This window comes from Diadema antillarum, unplaced genomic scaffold (assembly GCF_040938485.1).
Source record: "Diadema antillarum isolate AM-2024a unplaced genomic scaffold, OU_Dant_1.0 seq00001137_RagTag, whole genome shotgun sequence".
Lineage (NCBI taxonomy): Eukaryota > Metazoa > Echinodermata > Echinoidea > Diadematoida > Diadematidae > Diadema > Diadema antillarum.
The window spans coordinates 690902-713187 of NW_027271949.1; the positions used below are offsets into that span (position 1 = coordinate 690902).

The 22286-nt window shown below is 38.2% G+C and overlaps 1 protein-coding gene across 1 annotated transcript; it reads left to right on the forward strand.

Moving 5' to 3' along the window:
* The first annotated feature begins 18168 nt into the window (after positions 1-18168).
* On the forward strand, positions 18169-18564 carry LOC139744110 (uncharacterized). The gene has a single exon (XM_071654567.1). It carries the CDS (start codon positions 18169-18171, stop codon positions 18562-18564), a length of 396 nt encoding a protein of 131 aa, XP_071510668.1.
* The last annotated feature ends 3722 nt before the right edge of the window (positions 18565-22286 follow it).

Consider the following 22286-nt stretch of genomic DNA (forward strand, 5'->3'; position numbering starts at 1 on the left):
AAACAGAACAAAAGTGACGTGAAATTTACATCATAAATATGTTGTTAACATGACGTGATGAACACGTCGCAAAACTGACGTGAAATTTACGTCATAAATACATGTATATTGCTAATATGACGTGATGATATATCACAAAACGGACATGAAATTTATGTTATAAATACATAGGCCCTATGTTGCCAACATGACGTGATAAACACGTCACAAAAGTGACATGAAATTTACGTCATAAATACCTCGCAACCATGACGTGATGAACACGTCGCAAAACTGACGTGAAATTCTCGTTATAAATATGTTGCAAATATGATATGATGAACAACGTAACAAAACTTACGTGAAATTTACGTCATAAATACATCGCTAACATGACGTGATAAATACGTCGCAAAACTGATGTGAAATATACGTTATAAATGACAAAAAACTGACGTGAAATTAATGTCATAATACATCGCTAATATGACCTCCTATACACGTTACAAAACTGACGTAAAATTTACATCATCAGTAGGTCGCTAACAAGACGTGGTAAATACGTCGCTAATATGACTTGATGAAAACGGAACAAAAGTGATGTGAAATTTATATCATGAATATGTCGCTAACATGACGCGGTGAACACGTAGCAAAACTCATGTGAAAATTATGTCACAAATACATAGGCGCTACGTTGCGAACATGACGTGATAAACACGTCACAAAACTGACGTGAAATTCACGTCATAAATACGTCGCAACTATGACGTGATGACCACATAATAAAACTGACGTGAAATTCACGTCATGTATGTCACAAATATGACTTGATGAACACGTAATAAAACAGACGTGAAATTTATATCATTAATAGTCACTAATATGATGTGATAAATATGTCACAAAACTGACACGAAATATACGTTGTAAATGAATCGCTTATATGGCGTAAGGAACACGTAACAAAACTGATGTGAAATTTACATCATAAATACATCGCCAATATGACGTGATGAACACGTATCAAAAGTGATGTGAAATTTACGTCATAAATATGTCGCTAATATGGCGTCTGACGTGCCCGTGCGAGGACTTTGCGCCTTGGTTTCACAGAGTAGGGGAGTCTTTTCTCTAGCACTCTTCATCTTGTCTGACAAACGCTCCGTCAGACCGACTCCCTCATATATGTCGCGGCATTGCAAGAACCCGTCTGCTCCAAATCTCTCACATTGCACATAATTAAGGGTCAAATGATTCGGAGGGCCTCGCTTTGCATTTGGCGTGACCATAGACCTGCGTTCCAATTCTCTGTCACCGGAAGTGCGCTCCCAGTTCCATTTCGGTGCTGTGAACTTCCACTTTCCACTAGAGTGAGATACTCGATCTCCCGGTCCGCCGGCATGCAAAACCAAATATCGTTCACCGAAACGGCCTTCCCTATAATAGGCCCGACATTACGAGAACCCCTCCCCTCGTAGTGCTGTTTAAGCACGTGTTCCAATGGCAAAACAATTCAAAGAGGGCCGTTTCGGATTCGGACTTGGATCGCTGGGACTCGAAAGCACAGAAGAGTGCCGAAAAGGCGACAAAGGACACGAAATCGATTCAGGCCACATCACATACTAAGTCGAATATTGGGCACCATTACGGAAGCGGATTGGGCAGAAGAGAAGCTGGCGGGTAAGTGTAGTGTCCTCGAAAGAACAATGGAACTTTGCAACGTTAACTCCCTGAAGTTCCGGCGGGATAGACGGTCAACGTTCCGCTGGAAAGCCGACGGGGGGGGGGGGGGGGGGGGAGGGGGAGCAGGGTGCACGAAGAGGCGAATTCCTATCTGTTATATTCCAGCATAATCCCCGGAGTTCTGGCGGTCGAGGCTCCCAGATTTCCACTGGATTGCTAGCGACGGATCGGACCACGAGGATATAAACCTGTAATGTCTGTGTTCTCTTTTTGTTCTTGTTGTTCTTCCTCTCTGTGTGAGTGGGTGTGTGTATGTGTGTGTGTGCGCGCGCGTGTGCGTGTGCGTGCGTTGTGTGTAGATGCCTGTCAGTGGTCGTGTGGGAGCGTTGAAGTCGGATCGGGCACACCTTTACGCCACCGGAGTGGCCAGAAGACAAGCTGGCGCTTAAAGGACAAGTTCACCTTCATAGACATGTGGGTGGAGTGAATGCAGCAATATTAGTAGATCACATCAGTGAGAGTTTGAGGAAAATTGGACAATCCATTCAAAGGTTATGAATTTTTGAAGTTTCTGCTCAGTCACGGCTGGATGAAAAGACTAAGTAAGCTTGTGATGTCACATGAGTACAACGATATAAAGAAAGAATAAGGAAAATTCAACATATTTCCATTTTTCTCGCATAACAAAAGACCACTCGACTTCTCTCTTTCAGAAGGCAGGGGGAATGATATTACCCTTAACATACTTCAGTAGCAAGTTGAAGAAATGTGCACTTTATTCAAAAAAATAAAGTTTTGTGAAATTCTCTTTTTATTTTCCTTATATAGTTGTACGCATGTGACATCATACACTGTAGTAGTCTTCTCATCCAGCAGTGACTGCACAGACACTTAAAATATTCATAACTTTTGAACGGATTGTCCGATTTTCCTCAAACTTTCACTGATGAGTTCTGCTAATATTGCTGCATTCTCTCAATGTGATAAAGGTGGACTTGTCCTTTAAGTGTAGTGCCTCCGAAACTACAACGGCACTTCCACCGTTAGCTCTCACAGAGCTCCGGCGGGACAGGCGGTCAACGACTCGCTGAAAAGCCGACGGGATGGAACTGTTGCACACGCACACGTGCACACACACACACACACACATATACACCCACACGCTTACACACAGAGTAAAGAAGAGAAACAAGAACAAAAACAGAACAGAGACATTTATAGAGATTTATCTCCTCGTGCTCCGATTCGTCGCTAGCAATTCAGTGGAAATCTGGGAGCCTCGCCCGCCAGAACTCCGGGGATTAAGCTGGCAGATAACAGATAGGAGTTCGCCTCTTCGTGCACTCTGCTCCACCCCGTCCGCTTTTCAGCGGGACGTTGACCGTCTATCCCGGCGGAACTCCAGGGATTTAACGTTGCAAGCGTTCCATTGTTCTCTCGAGGAGACTACACTTAAGCGCCAGCTTCTCTTCTGGCCACTCCGCTTCCGTTATGGTGCCCGATATTCGACTTAATATGTGATGTGGCCTGAATCGATTTCGTCACCTTTGTTGAATTTTCGGCACTCTTCTGTTATTTTCAAGTTTGAGTGGTGCAATCTTGAATAAATAAAAACTGTTGATAACGAACATTTGAGCCAGGCCAATAGGGAATAAATGCCAAAAAGGGCCTATTTTTATATATAGTCGGAAAGATGTGTTTTTTTCAATAATGGAGGCATATCGCTTACAGATGTCGCTGTTATCCCCTATCGGCTGGTTTCGTATCGGTAATATACCACACATCTCTTGATAACAAATGTTTGACCCTGGCAAATTGGGCATAAATACCCGAAAGTGCCCATTTTTGGATAGACGAAAATATCGATATTCTGTGTTATTGAGTTAATATGTTTGTAAAAAAGCTGTTTTCCCCTATCGGCCAGGTTTATATAGGTATAATTGCCATTAAATCAATAATAACTGTTGCAAAACAAAGATTTGAGCTTGGCCAATAGAGGATAAATGCCCCAAAGGGCCTATTTTGGGATATATTCGGAAATATGTGCATTTTCCATAATAGAATCATATCGCTTATAGATGTCCGCTGTTATCCCCTATTGGCCAGTTTCATATTGGTATATTTGACATGATATTTCTATAAATAACCAAGATTTGACCATGGCCAATAGAGGATAAATGCCCGAAAGTGAGCAATTTGTGATATACATGAAATATGGATATTCTTTGTAATTCAGTTATATGTGTTTGTAGTAAAAGCTGTTTTCCCCTATTGGCCAGGTTTATATAGGTATAACTGCCATTAAATAAATGATAACTGTTGATAACGAATTTTTGAGCCTGGCCAATAAATGCCTAAAAGGGCTATTTTCGGATGTAGTCGGAGATATGTGAATTTTCCATAATAGAGGCATATCGCTTATAGATGTCGCTGTTATCCCCTATTGGCCAGTTTCATATTGGTATATTTGACATAGTATAACTCATATCTGTTGAAAACTAAGGTTTGACCGTGACCAATAGGGGATAAATGCCCCAAAGGGCCCATTTTGTGATATATATGAAAATATCGATATTCTTTGTAATTGAGTTATATGTCTTTGTAGAAAAAGCTGTTTTCCCCTTATTGGTCAGGTTTATATAGGTATAATTGTAATGAAATAAATAAAAACTGTTGATAACGAAGGTTTGAGCCTGGCCATAAGGGGATAAATGCCCCAAAGGGCCTATTTTGGGATATAGTCGGAAATATGTGCATTTTCCATAATAGAGGCATATCGCTTATAGATGTCGCTGTTATCCCCAATTGGCCAGTTTCATATTGGTATATTTGACATAGTATAACTCATATCTGTTGAAAACTAAGGTTTGACCGTGACCAATAGGGGATAAATGCCCCAAAGGGCCCATTTTGTGATATATATGAAAATATCGATATTCTTTGTGATTCAGTTATATGTCTTTGTAGAAAAAGCTGTTTTCCCCTTATTGGTCAGGTTTATATAGGTATAATTGTAATGAAATAAATAAAAACTGTTGATAACGAAGGTTTGAGCCTGGCCATAAGGGGATAAATGCCCCAAAGGGCCTATTTTGGGATATAGTCGGAAATATGTGCATTTTCCATAATAGAGGCATATCGCTTATAGATGTCGCTGTTATCCCCAATTGGCCAGTTTCATATTGGTATATTTGACATAGTATAACTCATATCTGTTGAAAACTAAGGTTTGACCGTGACCAATAGGGGATAAATGCCCCAAAGGGCCCATTTTGTGATATATATGAAAATATCGATATTCTTTGTGATTCAGTTATATGTCTTTGTAGAAAAAGCTGTTTTCCCCTTATTGGTCAGGTTTATATAGGTATAATTGTAATGAAATAAATAAAAACTGTTGATAACGAAGGTTTGAGCCTGGCCATAAGGGGATAAATGCCCCAAAGGGCCTATTTTGGGATATAGTCGGAAATATGTGCATTTTCCATAATAGAGGCATATCGCTTATAGATGTCGCTGTTATCCCCAATTGGCCAGTTTCATATTGGTATATTTGACATAGTATAACTCATATCTGTTGAAAACTAAGGTTTGACCGTGACCAATAGGGGATAAATGCCCGAAAGGGCCCATTTTGTGATATATATGAAAATATCGATATTCTTTGTGATTCAGTTATATGTCTTTGTAGAAAAAGCTGTTTTCCCCTTATTGGTCAGGTTTATATAGGTATAATTGTAATGAAATAAATAAAAACTGTTGATAACGAAGGTTTGAGCCTGGCCATAAGGGGATAAATGCCCCAAAGGGCCTATTTTCGGATGTAGTCGGAGATATGTGAATTTTCCATAATAGAGGCATATCGCTTATAGATGTCGCTGTTATCCCCAATTGGCCAGTTTCATATTGGTATATTTGACATAGTATAACTCATATCTGTTGAAAACTAAGGTTTCACCGTGACCAATAGGGGATAAATGCCCCAAAGGGCCCATTTTGTGATATATATGAAAATATCGATATTCTTTGTAATTGAGTTATATGTCTTTGTAGAAAAAGCTGTTTTCCCCTTATTGGTCAGGTTTATATAGGTATAATTGTAATGAAATAAATAAAAACTGTTGATAACGAAGGTTTGAGCCTGGCCATAAGGGGATAAATGCCCCAAAGGGCCTATTTTGGGATATAGTCGGAAATATGTGCATTTTCCATAATAGAATCATATCGCTTATAGATGTCGCTGTTATCCCCTATTGGCCAGTTTCATATTGGTATATTTGACATGATATTTCTATAAATAACCAAGATTTGACCATGGCCAATAGAGGATAAATGCCCGAAAGTGAGCAATTTGTGATATACATGAAATATGGATATTCTTTGTAATTTAGTTATGTGTGTTTGTAGAAAAAGTTGTTTTCCCCTATTGGCCAGGTTTATATAGGTATAATTGTAATGAAATAAATGAAAACTGTTGATAACGAAGGTTTGAGCCTGGCCATAAGGGGATAAATGCCCCAAAGGGCCTATTTTGGGATATAGTCGGAAATATGTGCATTTTCCATAATAGAGGCATATCGCTTATAGATGTCGCTGTTATCCCCAATTGGCCAGTTTCATATTGGTATATTTGACATAGTATAACTCATATCTGTTGAAAACTAAGGTTTCACCGTGACCAATAGGGGATAAATGCCCCAAAGGGCCCATTTTGTGATATATATGAAAATATCGATATTCTTTGTGATTCAGTTATATGTCTTTGTAGAAAAAGCTGTTTTCCCCTTATTGGTCAGGTTTATATAGGTATAATTGTAATGAAATAAATAAAAACTGTTGATAACGAAGGTTTGAGCCTGGCCATAAGGGGATAAATGCCCAAAAGGGCCTATTTTTGGATATAGTCGGAAACATGTGTATTTTCTATAATAAAGGCATATCGCTTATAGATAAATTCATTATCAAGGGACTATTTTGGGATATAGTCGAAAATATGTGTATTCTTCATAATAGAGGCATATCGCTTATAGATATCGCTGTTATTCCCTATTGACCAGTTTCATATTGGTATATTTTACATAATTTAACTCATATCTATTAATAACCAAAATTTGACCCTGGTAAATAGGGGATAAATGCCCGAATGGGCCCATTTTTTGATATACATGAAAATATCGATATTCTTTGTAATTGAGTTATATGTGTGTTTGTAGAAAAAGCTTTGTTAACCTATTGGCCTGGTTAGTTTATGTATAATTGTTGAAAAATAACTCACATCTGTTGATAACGAAGGTTTGAGCCTGGGCAATAGGGGATAAATGCCCAAAAGGGCACATTCTGGGATATAGTCGGCAATATGTGTATTTTCCATAATAGAGGCAGATGTCGCTGTTATCCCCTATTGACCAGTTTCATATTGGTATGTTTGACATGCAACTTATGAATTTATACAGTAGGATCAACACGCCAGAAAAAAGTTAAACAACAATATAAAAAATGTAAGGAATTACATCAAACAGCATAAGATACATATAGTGGGTTATAGTATTCATTAGTGATAAGGATTAGAATAAATTATAGGGAACTTTTTCTTGTAATGAATTTCTTCAGCTTTCCTTTTGTTTGGTAATAGTACGTTCTGTGTGTTTTGTGTTCTCGATACTACTACTACTACATGTAATTCGGGGGCGTGTATCAGCTACAGCCTATGCCAACTCGGGTTTCATACACAAAGTTGCGCCTCGAAACCTGTCTATCTAACATGACTGTCTTTAGTTCATTAATACTATCAAGGTCTGCGTCCTTTCTTTAGTACACTGATGAAAGTGGCCCTACTTCTTCCTCTTTTTGCAATTCCCTGTTTGGGCTCCCAGAGTACGATGGAATTGGCAGATAGCTCAGGATGTCGCTCTCAGTTGATTTTTTTTTTTTTGGTACTATGTTGGTTGTTTGTTAACCATTCCGCAATTTGCATTCGCGTTTGCGTTCTCATAAAGAAATAATTTAAGCCATATTCGCAATTCCATTTATTTCGTCAACCTTGCAAGAAAAATTGACAATTTGTTGCAGTAGAACGATTCTGGTGTTTACATTAAATATGTGAATCAGATAATACATTTGCAACAACAACAAAAAAAGTTTTATTGCTTTTCTTCGTTAACCTTGAACAAGCATTTGAAGATTTGCACTAAAGAGTTTCTTGTACATATTAGTACAATAATATTGCGTACTTCATGGTTTTACTTTGAATATTGGTGTATTGAAGCAACTTTAACACTGTAGAGAAAAATTCTTGTAGCTTAATGGAGCATGTGATCTCAATGTCGTTGACATTGTCGAAAAGAGCGTCACTCTAGTTCACGCACAGATACCAACAGTTCTTACGGGTCACCAGATTATGGAAAGACGATTTCGGTAAATTTTAAGTGAATTGCATCATTATGTTCAATGAAGGAATGTTTTTGTGAGCAGAAAAAGCATTTGATTGCGTTGTACACGAAAATATTATACTCCGTTGTTTTATGTGGCAGATTGATGAAATCAAGTAATTTTACAATTATTTGCCCTTTAATACCATTAACCATTGAAAATGACGGATTTTGCATTTTACTTTACGATCCACGATCAGACAAAGTCACCTTTTGCACTTCCAATTTATTTCGCCAACAGTGCACAAGATTTTGACGATTTGATAGTCCGTGAATCTACAAGAATATCCTGTGCAGTGTTAAGATTGATTGAATTCACCAATAATCAACATAAAACAAGGAAGCAGACAATTTTACTGAAGTGTCTCCCTCTCGTAGAAATCTTCAAATGGTTGTTGAAAGGGTAAGTCAAACAATTAAGTTTTGATTGCGAAGGGGTACGAGTCATTCGAATAAAGGAACTTAACTCCGAAACTCCGAAACTCCGAAAATGAGAACATATTCTAATGCAAGAAATTATCAATTTGAAATATATATTTTTCTTGCTGAAAGTGATAAGTGGAACTTGTGTCTAATGTACAATTAAGATTGGTATAGTATGTTACGTTTTCAATGCAAAGAATTACGAACAAGTCATTTGGAAGCAAGGAACTTCGAAATTCTGAATCATGCCTTCCAATGAAAACACCAAACTCGTTCCAATGTAACAAATCTTCCAGTCTTCATGGCTAGATTTAGCGAAATCATTTATCAAAAGTGATAAGTGGCATGTTTGAATTGTCGTGTCAAGTTGACGAAATCAAGGATTTTTTCTCAATCTGCACTTAACGAGACATTTCCTTGAAATTCGAAAAAAAATCTCATGTAATTGTAGCGATACGCGCGGGGAGGGCATTACCCAATTGCACTCCTGTGGGCTTTTTCTCACAGTTCCATAGTTGTGACTGTCATCACCAACATTGCCACACATATACTCAAACATAGGGAGATTTCAACTTCTGGTGTATAGTTCCAAGCTGACCTCCGCGGCTTTATTTACGTAACCAAAGTTACATATTCACCAGATCACAAGATATTTCAAACTTTGAAGACGAAACACTCGGACTGACTGATGATGAGCAGCAGCTCATCATCATTTTTAGACAGTTCTCTCCCCTACATACTGTACAGGTCTGTCCTCAGTGAGATCTAAAATCCAACTCCCCTTCCCATGCCCAAATAACTAACCTTCACAACTAAGGACAAAGGAACACAATTTTCCAAGTTAAACACAGACCCAATTAAAAGCTCATCCAAGGTGGCCAACTTAATTCCCTAACAAAACATTTTATACTGCTATTAAGTCCCTTAGCTGTGGATACAGAGAAGGCACAATACACAAAGAGCTATACCCCCTTCCCTGTTATCTACCACAGGTAATCCTTCCATAGTCCCAACTCAATTGCCCACCAAAATAAAACCCAAACAAAGTGCAGCTCAATTAACACAAACAACAATACCTGCACTTTAACTGCAATCTCCAGTTTCCTGTACTGGTTTACACCTAATAAAATTCCAACTAACAGCAAAGTCTAACACTATATTCCTCACAAAGTGTGAATTACTTCATAATCATTTTCGAAATATTGTGACGACCTTGCGAATTCTGCGATGTGACAGCTTTGTGCAGACTCGCCAAAATACCTAATTACCTGGTTAAGACGGGCTAAGTTGATTCCAAAATGGGTGCCGATTTTTTTTCCAATATGTACAGTTTGAAGGTTGAATTAACTAAATTCTTTTTCATTTATATCTAGACCTTCATCGAAATGTGTATGATAAGATTCTTGGTGTCATATGATAAAAGTCAATTTAGCTCTTTATTTTCCCTTTCATATAATATGCAAAAGGGAAAATTAAGAGCAGATTATATTTGTGAATCTCCTGGACCATTTTTGTGTTAAGTAATTCGAGGATTTGGCTGAAAATCGGCAAACTGGATTTGGGGTTTGATATCGTTTGTACGGGAGCCACACTACAGCCTTCATATTCAGGTATGTGTTTATGCGCTCATGAGCCTAGAGCTGTTCAGCGCGTAGAAGTCATACGCGTTTGTGTTCATGCGCTCAACTGTTGTACTTGAATGAGCTGTAGCTTTTTAAAATTTTTATGTACGTTTTGCACAACGCAGTGATGATAATGATCAGTATAATGGAACGAATGAGGTATATGTTTGTTGTGAGTCTAATACTGACTCTTTTGCCATGTATGTATTGTTGTACAGCCACATGCACTTTTAGTAGGTCTATACTACCAACTGTGAAAAATGATAAGAACATGTCTAGTACCGGTATCAGTGTAAAAGGCTACTCAAAAGCATGCATTTTGTATTATAAGAATGCAAGCTCTACTTTTCACATGTCACTGCTTACCAGTGGAGATGTTGAAATCAACCCAGGTCCGTCATTTAGTGTGTCAGCTACTAAAGATCATGCTGTAGATAACAATACAAGACGTGCATATAGTATTTCGGACCTTTTACAGCTGAACCCTTACAATGTTTACTCCACTAAACCTTCTTGTAAGTGCCTTAGGATTAATGAAGTGACATGGCAACGAATAACAGCACTACAGATTAACAGAGTGAAAAAGACTCGCAGAGGTAAAAGGTAAGACAAAATAGGGATCAAACTGTGAAGTTGTTACACGAAAGAAAATTTGTGAATTCTGATATTTCATGTATGAATTTGAAATTTGCTATGTTAAATGCCAGATCGCTGAAGAACAAAACCGCTGAATTTGTAGATTATATTCTTGATCATGAATTAGACATTGTTGCTATTTGTGAAACATGGCCTACGCCTAATGATGCTGCTCCGATTGGTCAATTGACACCACATGGCTTCACATTTAAGCACATTCCCAGAGTTGGCAAACGAGGAGGAGGAATAGCTGTGTTGTTTAAAAGTCAATTAGATGTCAGAATTGTAGATTCCCCAAATGTTACAACATTTGAAATGATTCAGATGACTCTGAATTATATGCAGAAGTCGTTGCATTTCATCAATGTATATCGTCCACCCAGTTCAGTACAGTTTCAGATTTTCTTGGATGAGTTTTCTAATGTTCTCGATAGACAGCTTCTCTACTCGTCTGACTTGTTAATTGCAGGTTAATTTGCAGATTTCAATATACCTGTGGACTCATCAACTTCGAATTCGAAGTTGTTCTCTGAATTATTGTCAGCCTTTCATATGATTCAACGTATTAATGAGCCAACTCATAATCGAGGCCATGTATTAGATCTGCTTATAACTCATAAAGGTAACACTGTACAACTTTGTAATACCGGTGTTGTGGAAGGTATATCAGATCATTCAGCAATAAACGTTGTATCAAAAAAACATTTGTTGTGACACGGAATTTGAAATCTGATAACCCACAAGAGTTTGTTGCTGATACTCATGTTAAGTCTCTTTTATCAGCTGAATCTATAAGTTAATAATGTTGATGATGAAGTGAATTTGTATAACACCTTACTCACTGCCACCCTTGATAAGTTGGCACCTGAGAAACGAATCAAGGTCACAATACACCCCAATACGGAATGGTATACCCCAGAAATAGCTCAAGCAAAACTGCTTCGTAGACAGTTAGAAAAGAAGTCAAGGTCCACAAAACTGGAGATTCACAAGCAGATGTATCATGCACAAAGGCGATGTGTAAATGCCTTGATTAAAGATGCTAAGTTACAATATCATTCAAAAAAGGTTACAGAGTGTGGGAAAGATACAAAGAAGTTGTACAAAGTTGCTAATGATTTACTTTACCGAAAACAGCGATCTACTTTGCCAGAACACCTCACTCATGGTGATCAAGTTGAGTTAGCCAATTGTTTTAATAAATATTTCATTGATAAAATTGTGGCAATCCAACGGAGTTTCCCAACTCGTTGTGAACAGCCAAATGACATTGTATGTGAAGTCAAGTCAGAATTGAATGAGTTTCAGTCTGTCACTGTTAATGAGATAGAAAAGCTTATTAAGAACTCACCTAACAAATCATGTGAACTTGATCCAATCCCAACAGATTTGGTTAAGAAGTGTGGCAGAGTTTTAGCACCCGTTATCACAAGAATCATAAATGCTAGCCTGAGATTAGGTGTTGTTCCACAGGTGTGTAAAAAAGCAGTTATTCATCCAACTTTGAAAAAAGCAGGCTTAGATCAGGAGTGTCTAAAAAATTACCGCCCAATTTCAAATTTACCTTATTTAAGTAAATTGCTTGAAAAGGTTGTTTTCTCACAACTGACAATGTATCTGCAAGATAATGAATTGCTTGATTCATTTCAATCTGCGTACAAGCCTGGTCATAGTGTAGAAACACTGTTAGTCAAGTTATCAGATATTGTGTTCAGAGAATTAGATAGTGGTAACATCACTGCTCTTATCATGCTTGATATGAGCTCAGCTTTGACACAGTCGATCATGTTTCAACGATTGAGATATTTGGGCATCAAAGGAACTGTTCTTGATTGGTTTATATCCTACTTATGTGATCGATCTCATTATGTCAGAATTGGTGATTCTACTTCTTGTCAAACTATGACAAAGTTTGGTGTACCTCTGTTGGAGGCCCGCTGCTTTTTTCTCTGTATATGTAACCAATTAGTGAAGTATTTCGCAAGCGTTGTATTAGTTATCATTGTTATGCGGATGATATACAACTATATTTGTCTTTTAAACCCACTGTGTCTTCATTGTCATCCGCCATTGCCAAAACTCGAAGCATGTTTGCAAGACCTGAAAATCTGCAGTATAACAATTTGACCCACTGAATAAAAGACTGATCAAAACCAAAGGTATAAAGAGCATGATATAAGAAATCCCAAACTAACATATCAAAGGCTTTTTCAAAATCAATGCTTAAAGCAATACCTTCCATATTATGCATTTCACAATAATGTTTTATATCAATGAACAACCGTATAATTTCTCCTATGTATCTACCTTTCAGGAAACCATATTGATCCCTACTTATGATATAAGGTAAAACCTTTTTAAGTCTTTGAGAGAGAATTTTTGGCAAAATCTTGTAGTAACTATTAAGAAGTGATATTGGAGGCCAGTTCTTTAAAAGTAACAGGTCTTTACCTTTTTTTTGGAATCAAAGTTATAATGCTTCTTCGCATTGAATGTGGAAGAGATTTTTCCTCAAAACATTTATTATACATAGAACATAACAAATCTCTAATCTGAAACCAAAATGTTTTGAAAAAACCATCAGATCCCGATGTTTTATCGTTTGCAAACGACATTATAGTTTCATAACATTCTTTCTCTAAAATCTTTTGAATCGTTCTTCATTCTGATGCAGTGTAGGTAACACCAAATTTTTAATGGGATCAACGTCTAGCTTTTTCAGATTGTCTTTGGTATATAACCGGAGATAGAATAACCTTTCTTCTTCAAGAATATCAGTTGCATCGGTTAACATGCCATTGTTTGTAGATAATCGAGAAATACACTTCTATTGAAAATTTCTCTTTTCCAAATTAAAAAAATACTTAGTATTACGTTCACCTTCACATTTAGCTTTGGTGCAGACAATTATACCACGCACGACTTCCTCCTGTAATTCTTCATATATCCTTTCTTTCCTTTTGAGATCATTCAATAACACATTGTTATCATTCAAATTATCTATATTACGCAATTTATTAATTTCTGATTCTAATTTACTCAATCTTTTCTGACGAACACTTTTATTTTCTTTTGAAATTTGAATACACTTTTGTCTTACTTTATATTTCAAATATTCCCAAGTCTTTATTGGGTTCGAATCTTTGTTTTCAGTCAAAACTAAATCTACTACACTTTGTATCTTTTCCACGTTTTTTGCCGAAGCTAAAATAGATGTATTAAGTTTCCAAAATCGCGGCCCCCGCTTTGCAACGGACTTCATTAACATCCAAGAAATCAAAGAATGGTCCGTTTTTATATCCAAAGCTGATATCACATTTTTCAACTGAAGTGGTTAAGCTTTGGGATATCAAAAAATAATCAATACGACTTCCTATCTTACTGTTATGAGACATCCAAGTGTATTTCCATTTTGATAAATTAAAGGATCTCCATATATCGATCAAATCAAAATCTAACATTATATCAGTTATGGCCTTAAAGCATCGTTTATGATTTTGAATCAAATTCGGAAATTTATCTAACTTAGCATCTAAAATAATTGTGTTAAAATCACCACCGATTACATATGGTTCTTCCCCGTGCATTGCAAGTAGCTTATGCAGATCAGCAAAAAAACTATCGTTGTCATTATTGGGGCCGTAAATATTACCGAGTGTTAACAAATTTGCATTTAATTTCAGGATGACCAACAACATTCTACCATTGTCATCTCTAACAGGCCTAAAAATAAACCTTGAGAAATGTAATGTAGTCAGACTTGGAGGTTTTTCAGAAATATTGTGTCGAGACATTCCATTTATTTGGCCAACAGATTTGTTTATGTATCTAGGAATAAAGATTCCCCTCTCTGATTGTATCAACGATTATGATTTGAATTTCAAACCTAAAATTGCAGAAATAAGAGCACTTTTGAATTTGTGGAATTGTAGATCTTTGACACTGTATGGAAAAATTGTTATTATAAAATCTTTGGTAATTCCAAAATTGATTTATCCTTTAAGTAGATTGTCAAATCCTCCATCTTTCTTTGATGAGGTTCAAAAATTATTCTTTGGGTTTTTATGGAGTTATAAGAACGATAAGATAAAACGTTCTTTGTTGTATAATGATTATGATGAGGGTGGTCTGAAAATGCCGTCTGAAAAACTACCGTCTTAAATTGCTATGAGAATCAATGATGCAATATGAATACATGTACTGATGCTATTCGAGACATCGTACTCAGTAGCGCTGAGTCGTCAACAGCACGAGACTCCCTCGACCATCATCATGCTACCATGCAGCTAAAATCGGAAAAAAAGAATAGGCACATGAGATCACTGTATCAGGGCAAACGTTGTTCTGGAGATGAGGAGATTGAAGCTGGATGTTCTGGGAATGTCAGAGGTGCGCTGGCCGCAAGCGGGGAAAATAAAGGTGGACGGGTACACCATGGTCTACTCGGGAAACAGAAAGGCACATATAAATGGAGTTGGGATGTTGATGTCAAACGAGATTGCGTCTGCAATGGCCGGATTCTACGCCGTTTCAGAAAGGGGTGATCGTCTTGAAAGTGAACTCCAAGCCATTCAACTGTAATATCATCCAGCTTTATGCACCTACCAGCGCGTGTACAGAAGATGAAATCGAAGAATTCTACGAAAGTGTCGAGGAGGCATATTGAATTGTAGGTACGAATTCGTAGGTACGAACTGAAATCCCGTGGTGAATGGTGTTCGCCCCCCCCCCCCCCTCAAAAAAAAAAAAAATAGTCTGTGTGTCACAGCAACCAAGAGCAGTCACATAAAGAGTAACAGCAAAAACAAAATCACAACCTGGTCCTAGCACACTGAAAAGGGAAAACGCAACTCCTTTCTCCGTTTTCACCGACATTGTGATTGGTGAAGTTGTTGAAATTCGAGGATTTCATCTAAAACTATTTTCTTAGTTCATCTCAGTTTCAGTCGGAGAAGAAAAAGGTTTTCAGTAGATGGAAATATCGCATAATTACGGTCGGAAGTCTCCACAAACTTGTCGTTTCGCAGCAGAGCACGTCGCTACAAAGAGCTACACCCCATGATTGTGCCTGCTGGATAGTTTTGATGAGGTGCGTAGCATATCGTAGCCAAGGTATAGTCTTCTTCTTCTAGACGCTGAAAAATACCGAACCGCTACCACTGATTTATGTGTCGAAATAAAGTGGCCGTTGGGGGCGGTCTTCAATATCCCGTCGCGATCGTTGCAAATGGAAAATGGAAAAACGAATATCGAACCGATATCCTGTTTTCCATTTCCTATTTTTGAAATGTTCAGAAAATAGGATTTTGAGTCATTTTTGACATTTCTTTATAATTGAAAGCGAAAAACAGAATTTAAGAGCAAATCCATTATCCTGTGTTCCATTTTCAGTTGAAAATAGGATATTGAGATTTTATTCATTTTCCCGTTGAAATAGCAGACGGGCGACGGGATTTCCACGCAATATTCGATTTCCGTCACCAGTTGTCGACTGGTCACTGAAAGGTACTTTAATACCCTGATTCAAATCCATTATCCTGTGTTCCATTTTCAGTTGAAAATAGGATATTGAGATTTTATTCATTTTCCCGTTGAAATAGCAGACGGGCGACGGGATTTCCACGCAATATTCGATTTTCCGTCACCAGTTGTCGACTGGTCACTGAATGGTACTTTAATACCCTGATTATATCGGCAGTGCAAGCCAGGTGAACTAAATATCGTCATGGGGGATATGAACGGCAAAGTTGGACATGGTAGAGATGGAACCACGTTCGAGCACGATGTGTTGGGTCCCTATGGGCTGGGAGAGAGGAACGAACGTGGTGAGCGATGGATTCAGTGGTGTATGGTACATCAACAAGTGATTAAGAACACTTGGTTCAAACAGCCGAAACACCGCCTATACACATGGTGCGTCCAGGAGATGGAGTGCGTAACCAAATAGATTATATCAGAATCAACCATCGTTTTCATAGCTGGATTACAGCAACGAAGACATACCCTGGGGCAGACTGCGGGAGTGATCATGTTCCAGTGATTTGCAATCTACGGTTAAAGATCAACCGGCCTGCGAAGAGAAATCCATCTCGAAAGCCAAGACGTCGATTTGATCTATTTAAGAACGGACCAGGCGGTAGCTGATCAATAGAAAGCGTGTGGGAGAACTGCTGATGAGTCGACATCAGATGAGGCTGAGATATTGAACATGAGGCTGACAGAAGCTTTGGTACAAGCAGCGGAAGAGGTAATACCTGAGCAGCCGAGACAGGGAAAGCAGAAATGGATGACTGTCGATATCCTTCAACTAATGGATCAGAGAAGAAAAACAAAAAACCATGATGCTGTGTTGTACAAACAGCTGGACTGGGAAGTGCGATACGAGTGCCGAAAGGCAAAGGAGGAATTTTTGAACGCACAATGTGATCACATCCAGAAACTGGAAGAAGAGAAGAAGTACAACGACATGCACAGCTCCATCCAGAAAGTGACTGGAAAGCGGAAAAAGTCAGCTGCCGGCGGTTGCCTGCGAGATAACAGCGATGAAATTTTGATGGAAAAAACGGCAATATCAGACAGATGGAGAGAGTACATAGGCCAATTATTCGCTGACAATAGAGGTCCGCAGCCTACATATATGGGGATGACAATGCAGGAGAACGTCGGATGCTGGAATTCACCAAAGATGAGGTCAGAAATGCGATATGGAAGAGCGCTTCCGGGAAGGTTGCAGGACCGGATGGTATACTGGTAGAGATGCTACAAGCATCAGAAGACGAAATCCTTGACACGGTCACAGAGATGATGAACGCAGTATATCGGGAAGGACATATACCAGACGACTGGTGTAGATCAATCTTCATTGCTCTACCGAAGAAAGCAGGAACTACCAAATGTGAGGAACACCGAACCATCAGTTTGATGAGCTATCTAACCAAGATTCTTGTTCGTTTGCTAATAAACCGGATAAGAGGTCGAACATGCAATGAGATTTCACAGCAGCAATATGGATTTGTTCCAGACAGAGGAACACGGAATGCGATCTTCGTCATTCGCCGCTTGGCAGAAAGAGCTATAGAGAAGCAGCAACATCTGTATGTATGCTTTATCGACTACACGAAGGCGTTTGATAAGGCTAAACATGAAGAATTGTTCAAGACACTGGACAAGCTAGACACTGATGACGAAGATAAAAGGTTGTTGGCAGACCTGTACTGGAGGCAATCAGCTGCAGTACAGCATGATGGAGAAGTTGGTGACTGGCAGGATATTGAGCGAGGTGTGCGACAAGGATGTGTTGGTTCGCCATACATGTTCAACTTATACACAGAGTCAATTAGCGACAATTGGACGAATAACCTGGCTTTGCAATCGGAGGCAGTCAACTCACAAACATGAGGTACGCCGATGACACGGTGATTCTAGCTGACAGTGCAGAGAAGTTGCAGGGATTGATGGATGTTGTCTCCAGAGCAAGCGAGGAAAAGGGGCTATCGATTAACATCGCGAAATCAGTAACCATGGTCTTCAGCAAAACTGAGCAGCCACCTCGATGTTCGACAATGATAAATGGACAAGAGCTGAAGCAGGTGTCATCTTTCAATTACCTCGGTAGCCTGCTGACTTCAGACAGCCACTCAGAACAAGAAATCAAGCGTAGAATTGGCATTGGAAAGACAGCGTTTCAGAACTTGCGCAGGGTGATCACGAACCGCAAATTGTCCATCGCCACAAGAAAACGGTTCTTGAAGACATTATGGTCAACTATGACATACGGTGCCGAGACATAGACAGTTAATAAGCCGATGAGACATAGAATAGAAAGTTTCGAGATGTGGCGCTACAGGCGAATGTTGACAATATCATGGACGGAAAGAAAATCAAACACAGAAGTACTAGAAATGGTGTCGGCTGAACGTGAGCTGCTCTCGACCATCAGAAAACGCCAGATGCAGTTTTTGGGCCATGTCGTGAGGAAGAGGCAAACTGAACATCTAGTCCTGTCTGGATTTGTGAATGGGAAGAGATCACGTGAACGACAGCGACTCACTTTCCTTTCTGCAATGGCTGGATTAGTCGGCGAGAGAGGATCTACATTGCTGCATTCGTGCGACGGAAACATACTGCATCAGTGATCGCCAACGGGCAGTGACGTCCATGGCAGAACAGAGAGAGAGAGAAAAGATGTCTCTTTGTGAAGACTTAACAGGGTACTGAATTTCGTCTTCAATAATGTCTGAAATTAGATTTATTTCATTCAGGAATTCGAGCTTAAAGAATCTGTTTTCATTTTCTATAGTTACAATACGCAAAAGGAATTAGTTGTGCATTACTTTGAGGTAGTTAGGAATAAGGATCAAGATCAGCAAATTCAACCTTCATATTGTTTTTTTCTGGAAATGGAATCATATTGGCATTCAGATTGAAAATAACTTCATTTATCCATTAACTCAACTTGGACGAATCTGCAGTAACAGGTTTTATTTGTAATGTGGTCATGTACAAAATTTTGAATAAATGAATGCATGAGTTTCTATAGCGGTGTAATGTTCTGAAATTATGCTACACTAACTGAAATTGATGGAGTAGTATCATTATAAGAAAATGTATATCAAGAGAAATGCGCTTTGGATTAGAGGGCTATTTTTTTCCCCCTTTCACAGGGTGTTTTATTTATACACATATTCAGAAATCGACATTTACAAATAATTTTCCAATACAAAACAGAATGAGAATTGAATGATAATTCAATCATCGACTACAAGTGACCTACTGCACTTATACATATAATAACAGAATTTAACTATTTTTACAGCATATAATTAATATTCTTTTTTCATTGGCAGACACAACCGTAAAGACACTTTTGATATTTTATAATTTTGATTAAATGTTCAAAAACACTTAATGAATAAAGCCCAGTTTTTCACAAAGTTCTTTTCTCTAAAATTGACTTATACAATTTTCCATCTCAAAATAACATTTTATTTCAGATATGTGTTCGAATGATGGAACTTTTTTTGAATTTCGCGGAGAGAATTTTTCTTCTTACATCATACAGTGTTATTGAAACCATAAAGTCCAAATATCTTATGTGGTTTGTAAATATTTGTTTATCTATCTTGAAAAGTAACTATCGCTCAAACTTATGCCATATAATATTTGAATAAGGATATAAACAAAATATATGCATTATGGTTTCCTCACTATCATTACAAAACGTACACTTTTTATCTATTACAAAATCAAATTTTAAAAGGTCATCTTTCATGTATAATATTCTATTCAGAATGTTAAATTGGAACCACCTCATTTTAATGTCAATAGTTGATTGAAAAGGAATGAAACAGCATAAAGACCATGTTTCATCATCAATATCCAACATACTACTCCTCTTTACGAAGCTGTTACAATGTTTTGACGTGTGTCTTAAAAACGTTTGATAAATATCAGAACAACCTTTCTTTTGTTTTACAGTTAAACTATGAGGAATAAAAGATTCTGTCATCTTCGACATACATTTTTTTTTGCAAATGATTGAATAGAAGTACACAATCCACCGTGCTGAAAGAAAGTTAGTTTGTATACCAAACTTCTTCTGAAATTCAAAATATGAAAGAAATTTTCCATAATTATCTGACATATCATTTATAAAAACGTACACCTTTCTCACACCAAAACGTAAAATATACAGTATTATTATTCATTTTAATCAAAGGATTATTCCAAAGAGGCTGACTTGCTAAATTATTATTTCTATTAATTTGTAAAAATTTTGAAAAAGCCAGAAGTACCTCTTTCCAAAAATCATTAAGCATTACATTGGCAATTTTTTTGTGTAGTATTGATGATCCCATGAATAAATTAAATTATGAGGGCTAAAATGCATCAGAAGTTTTGAAATAAAAGGTGACAAAAAAAAAGGAGTGCAGTAGAGACGATATCGAATCGAGGGTGACAAAAGGAGGTAACGGTTACGAAATCTAATCAGCAGACAATATGCATAACTCTCTCTCTGTTCTGCCATGGACGTCACTGCCCGTTGGCGATCACTGATGCAGTATGTTTCCGCCATCTCCCTCTATCGTCGCACGAATGCAGCAATGTAGATCCTCTCTTGCCGACTAATCCAGCCATTGCAGAAAGGAAAGTGAGTCGCTGTCGTCCACGTGATCTCTTCCCATTCACAAATCCAGACAGGACTATATGTTCAGTTTGCCTCTTCCTCACGACATGGCCCAAAAACTGCATCTGGCGTTTCCTGATGGTCGAGAGCAGCTCACGTTCAGCCGACACCATTTCTAGTACTTCTGTGTTTGATTTTCTTTCCGTCCATGATATTGTCAACATTCGCCTGTAGCACCACATCTCGAAACTTTCTATTCTGTGTCTCATCGGCTTATTAACTGTCCATGTCTCGGCGCCGTATGTCATAGCTGACCATATGTATGTCTTCAAGAACCGTTCCCTTGTGGCGATGGACAATTTGCGGTTCGTCATCACCTTGTGCGTGTTCTGAAACGCTGTCTTTCCAATGCCAATTCTACGCTTGATTTCTTGTTCTGAGCGGCTATCTGAAGTCAGCAGGCTACCGAGGTAATTGAAAGATGACACCTGCTTCAGCTCTTGTCCATTTATCATTATCGAACATCGAGGTGGCTGCGCAGTTTTGCTGAAAACCATGGTTACTGATTTCGCGATGTTAATCGATAGCCCCCTTTTCCTCGCTAACATAACTAGTACATCAAAATGTCTAGGAGATGCATGCTTTCTCAACAAGCCATATTAAGAGTTTTTTTCTCCCTGGGACATGTGCTTTTTATCTGAGGGCTCAAATACATCAGACAGTGGTAAAATAACGGGTAACGAAAAAGGCGGCGACGGTGATGAAATCTATTCAGCCAACAATATTCATAGCTAGTACATCAAATTGTCCTGGATGTGCATACTTCTCAATTATAGCCATGTCAAGAAATTTTCTCCCACGGACCTGTGCTTTGCATTCGAGGGCTCACTCAAATACATCAGACAGTTATTAAATTAACGGGTTACGAAAAAGGCGGCAAGGGTGATGAAATCGAATGAGCTCACGATTTGCCTGTCTAATACATCAAATCTTTATACCACTTTGTTTATACTTGAATCCCTCTGAATGTGCTTCATGGAAAATTTTTCTTTTAGGTGACATTTGCTTTGGGTAAGAGGTACCGAACACATAAGACAGTTGTACATGAGAGAGTGACGAAGAAATGTGGTAACGGTGACGAAATCAAATCTGTCCACAATAGGGTGACGAAAAAGGCGTCACGGGTGACGAAATCGAATTAGCCCACGATTTGCTTAGCTAATACATCAAATCTTTATACCACTTTGTTTATACTTAAATCCCTCCCAATGTGCTTCATGGAAAATTTTTCTTTAGGTGACATTTGCTTTGGGTAAGAGGTACCAAACACATTAGACAGTTGTAAACGAGAGAGTGACGAACAAATGTGGTAACGGTGACGAATCA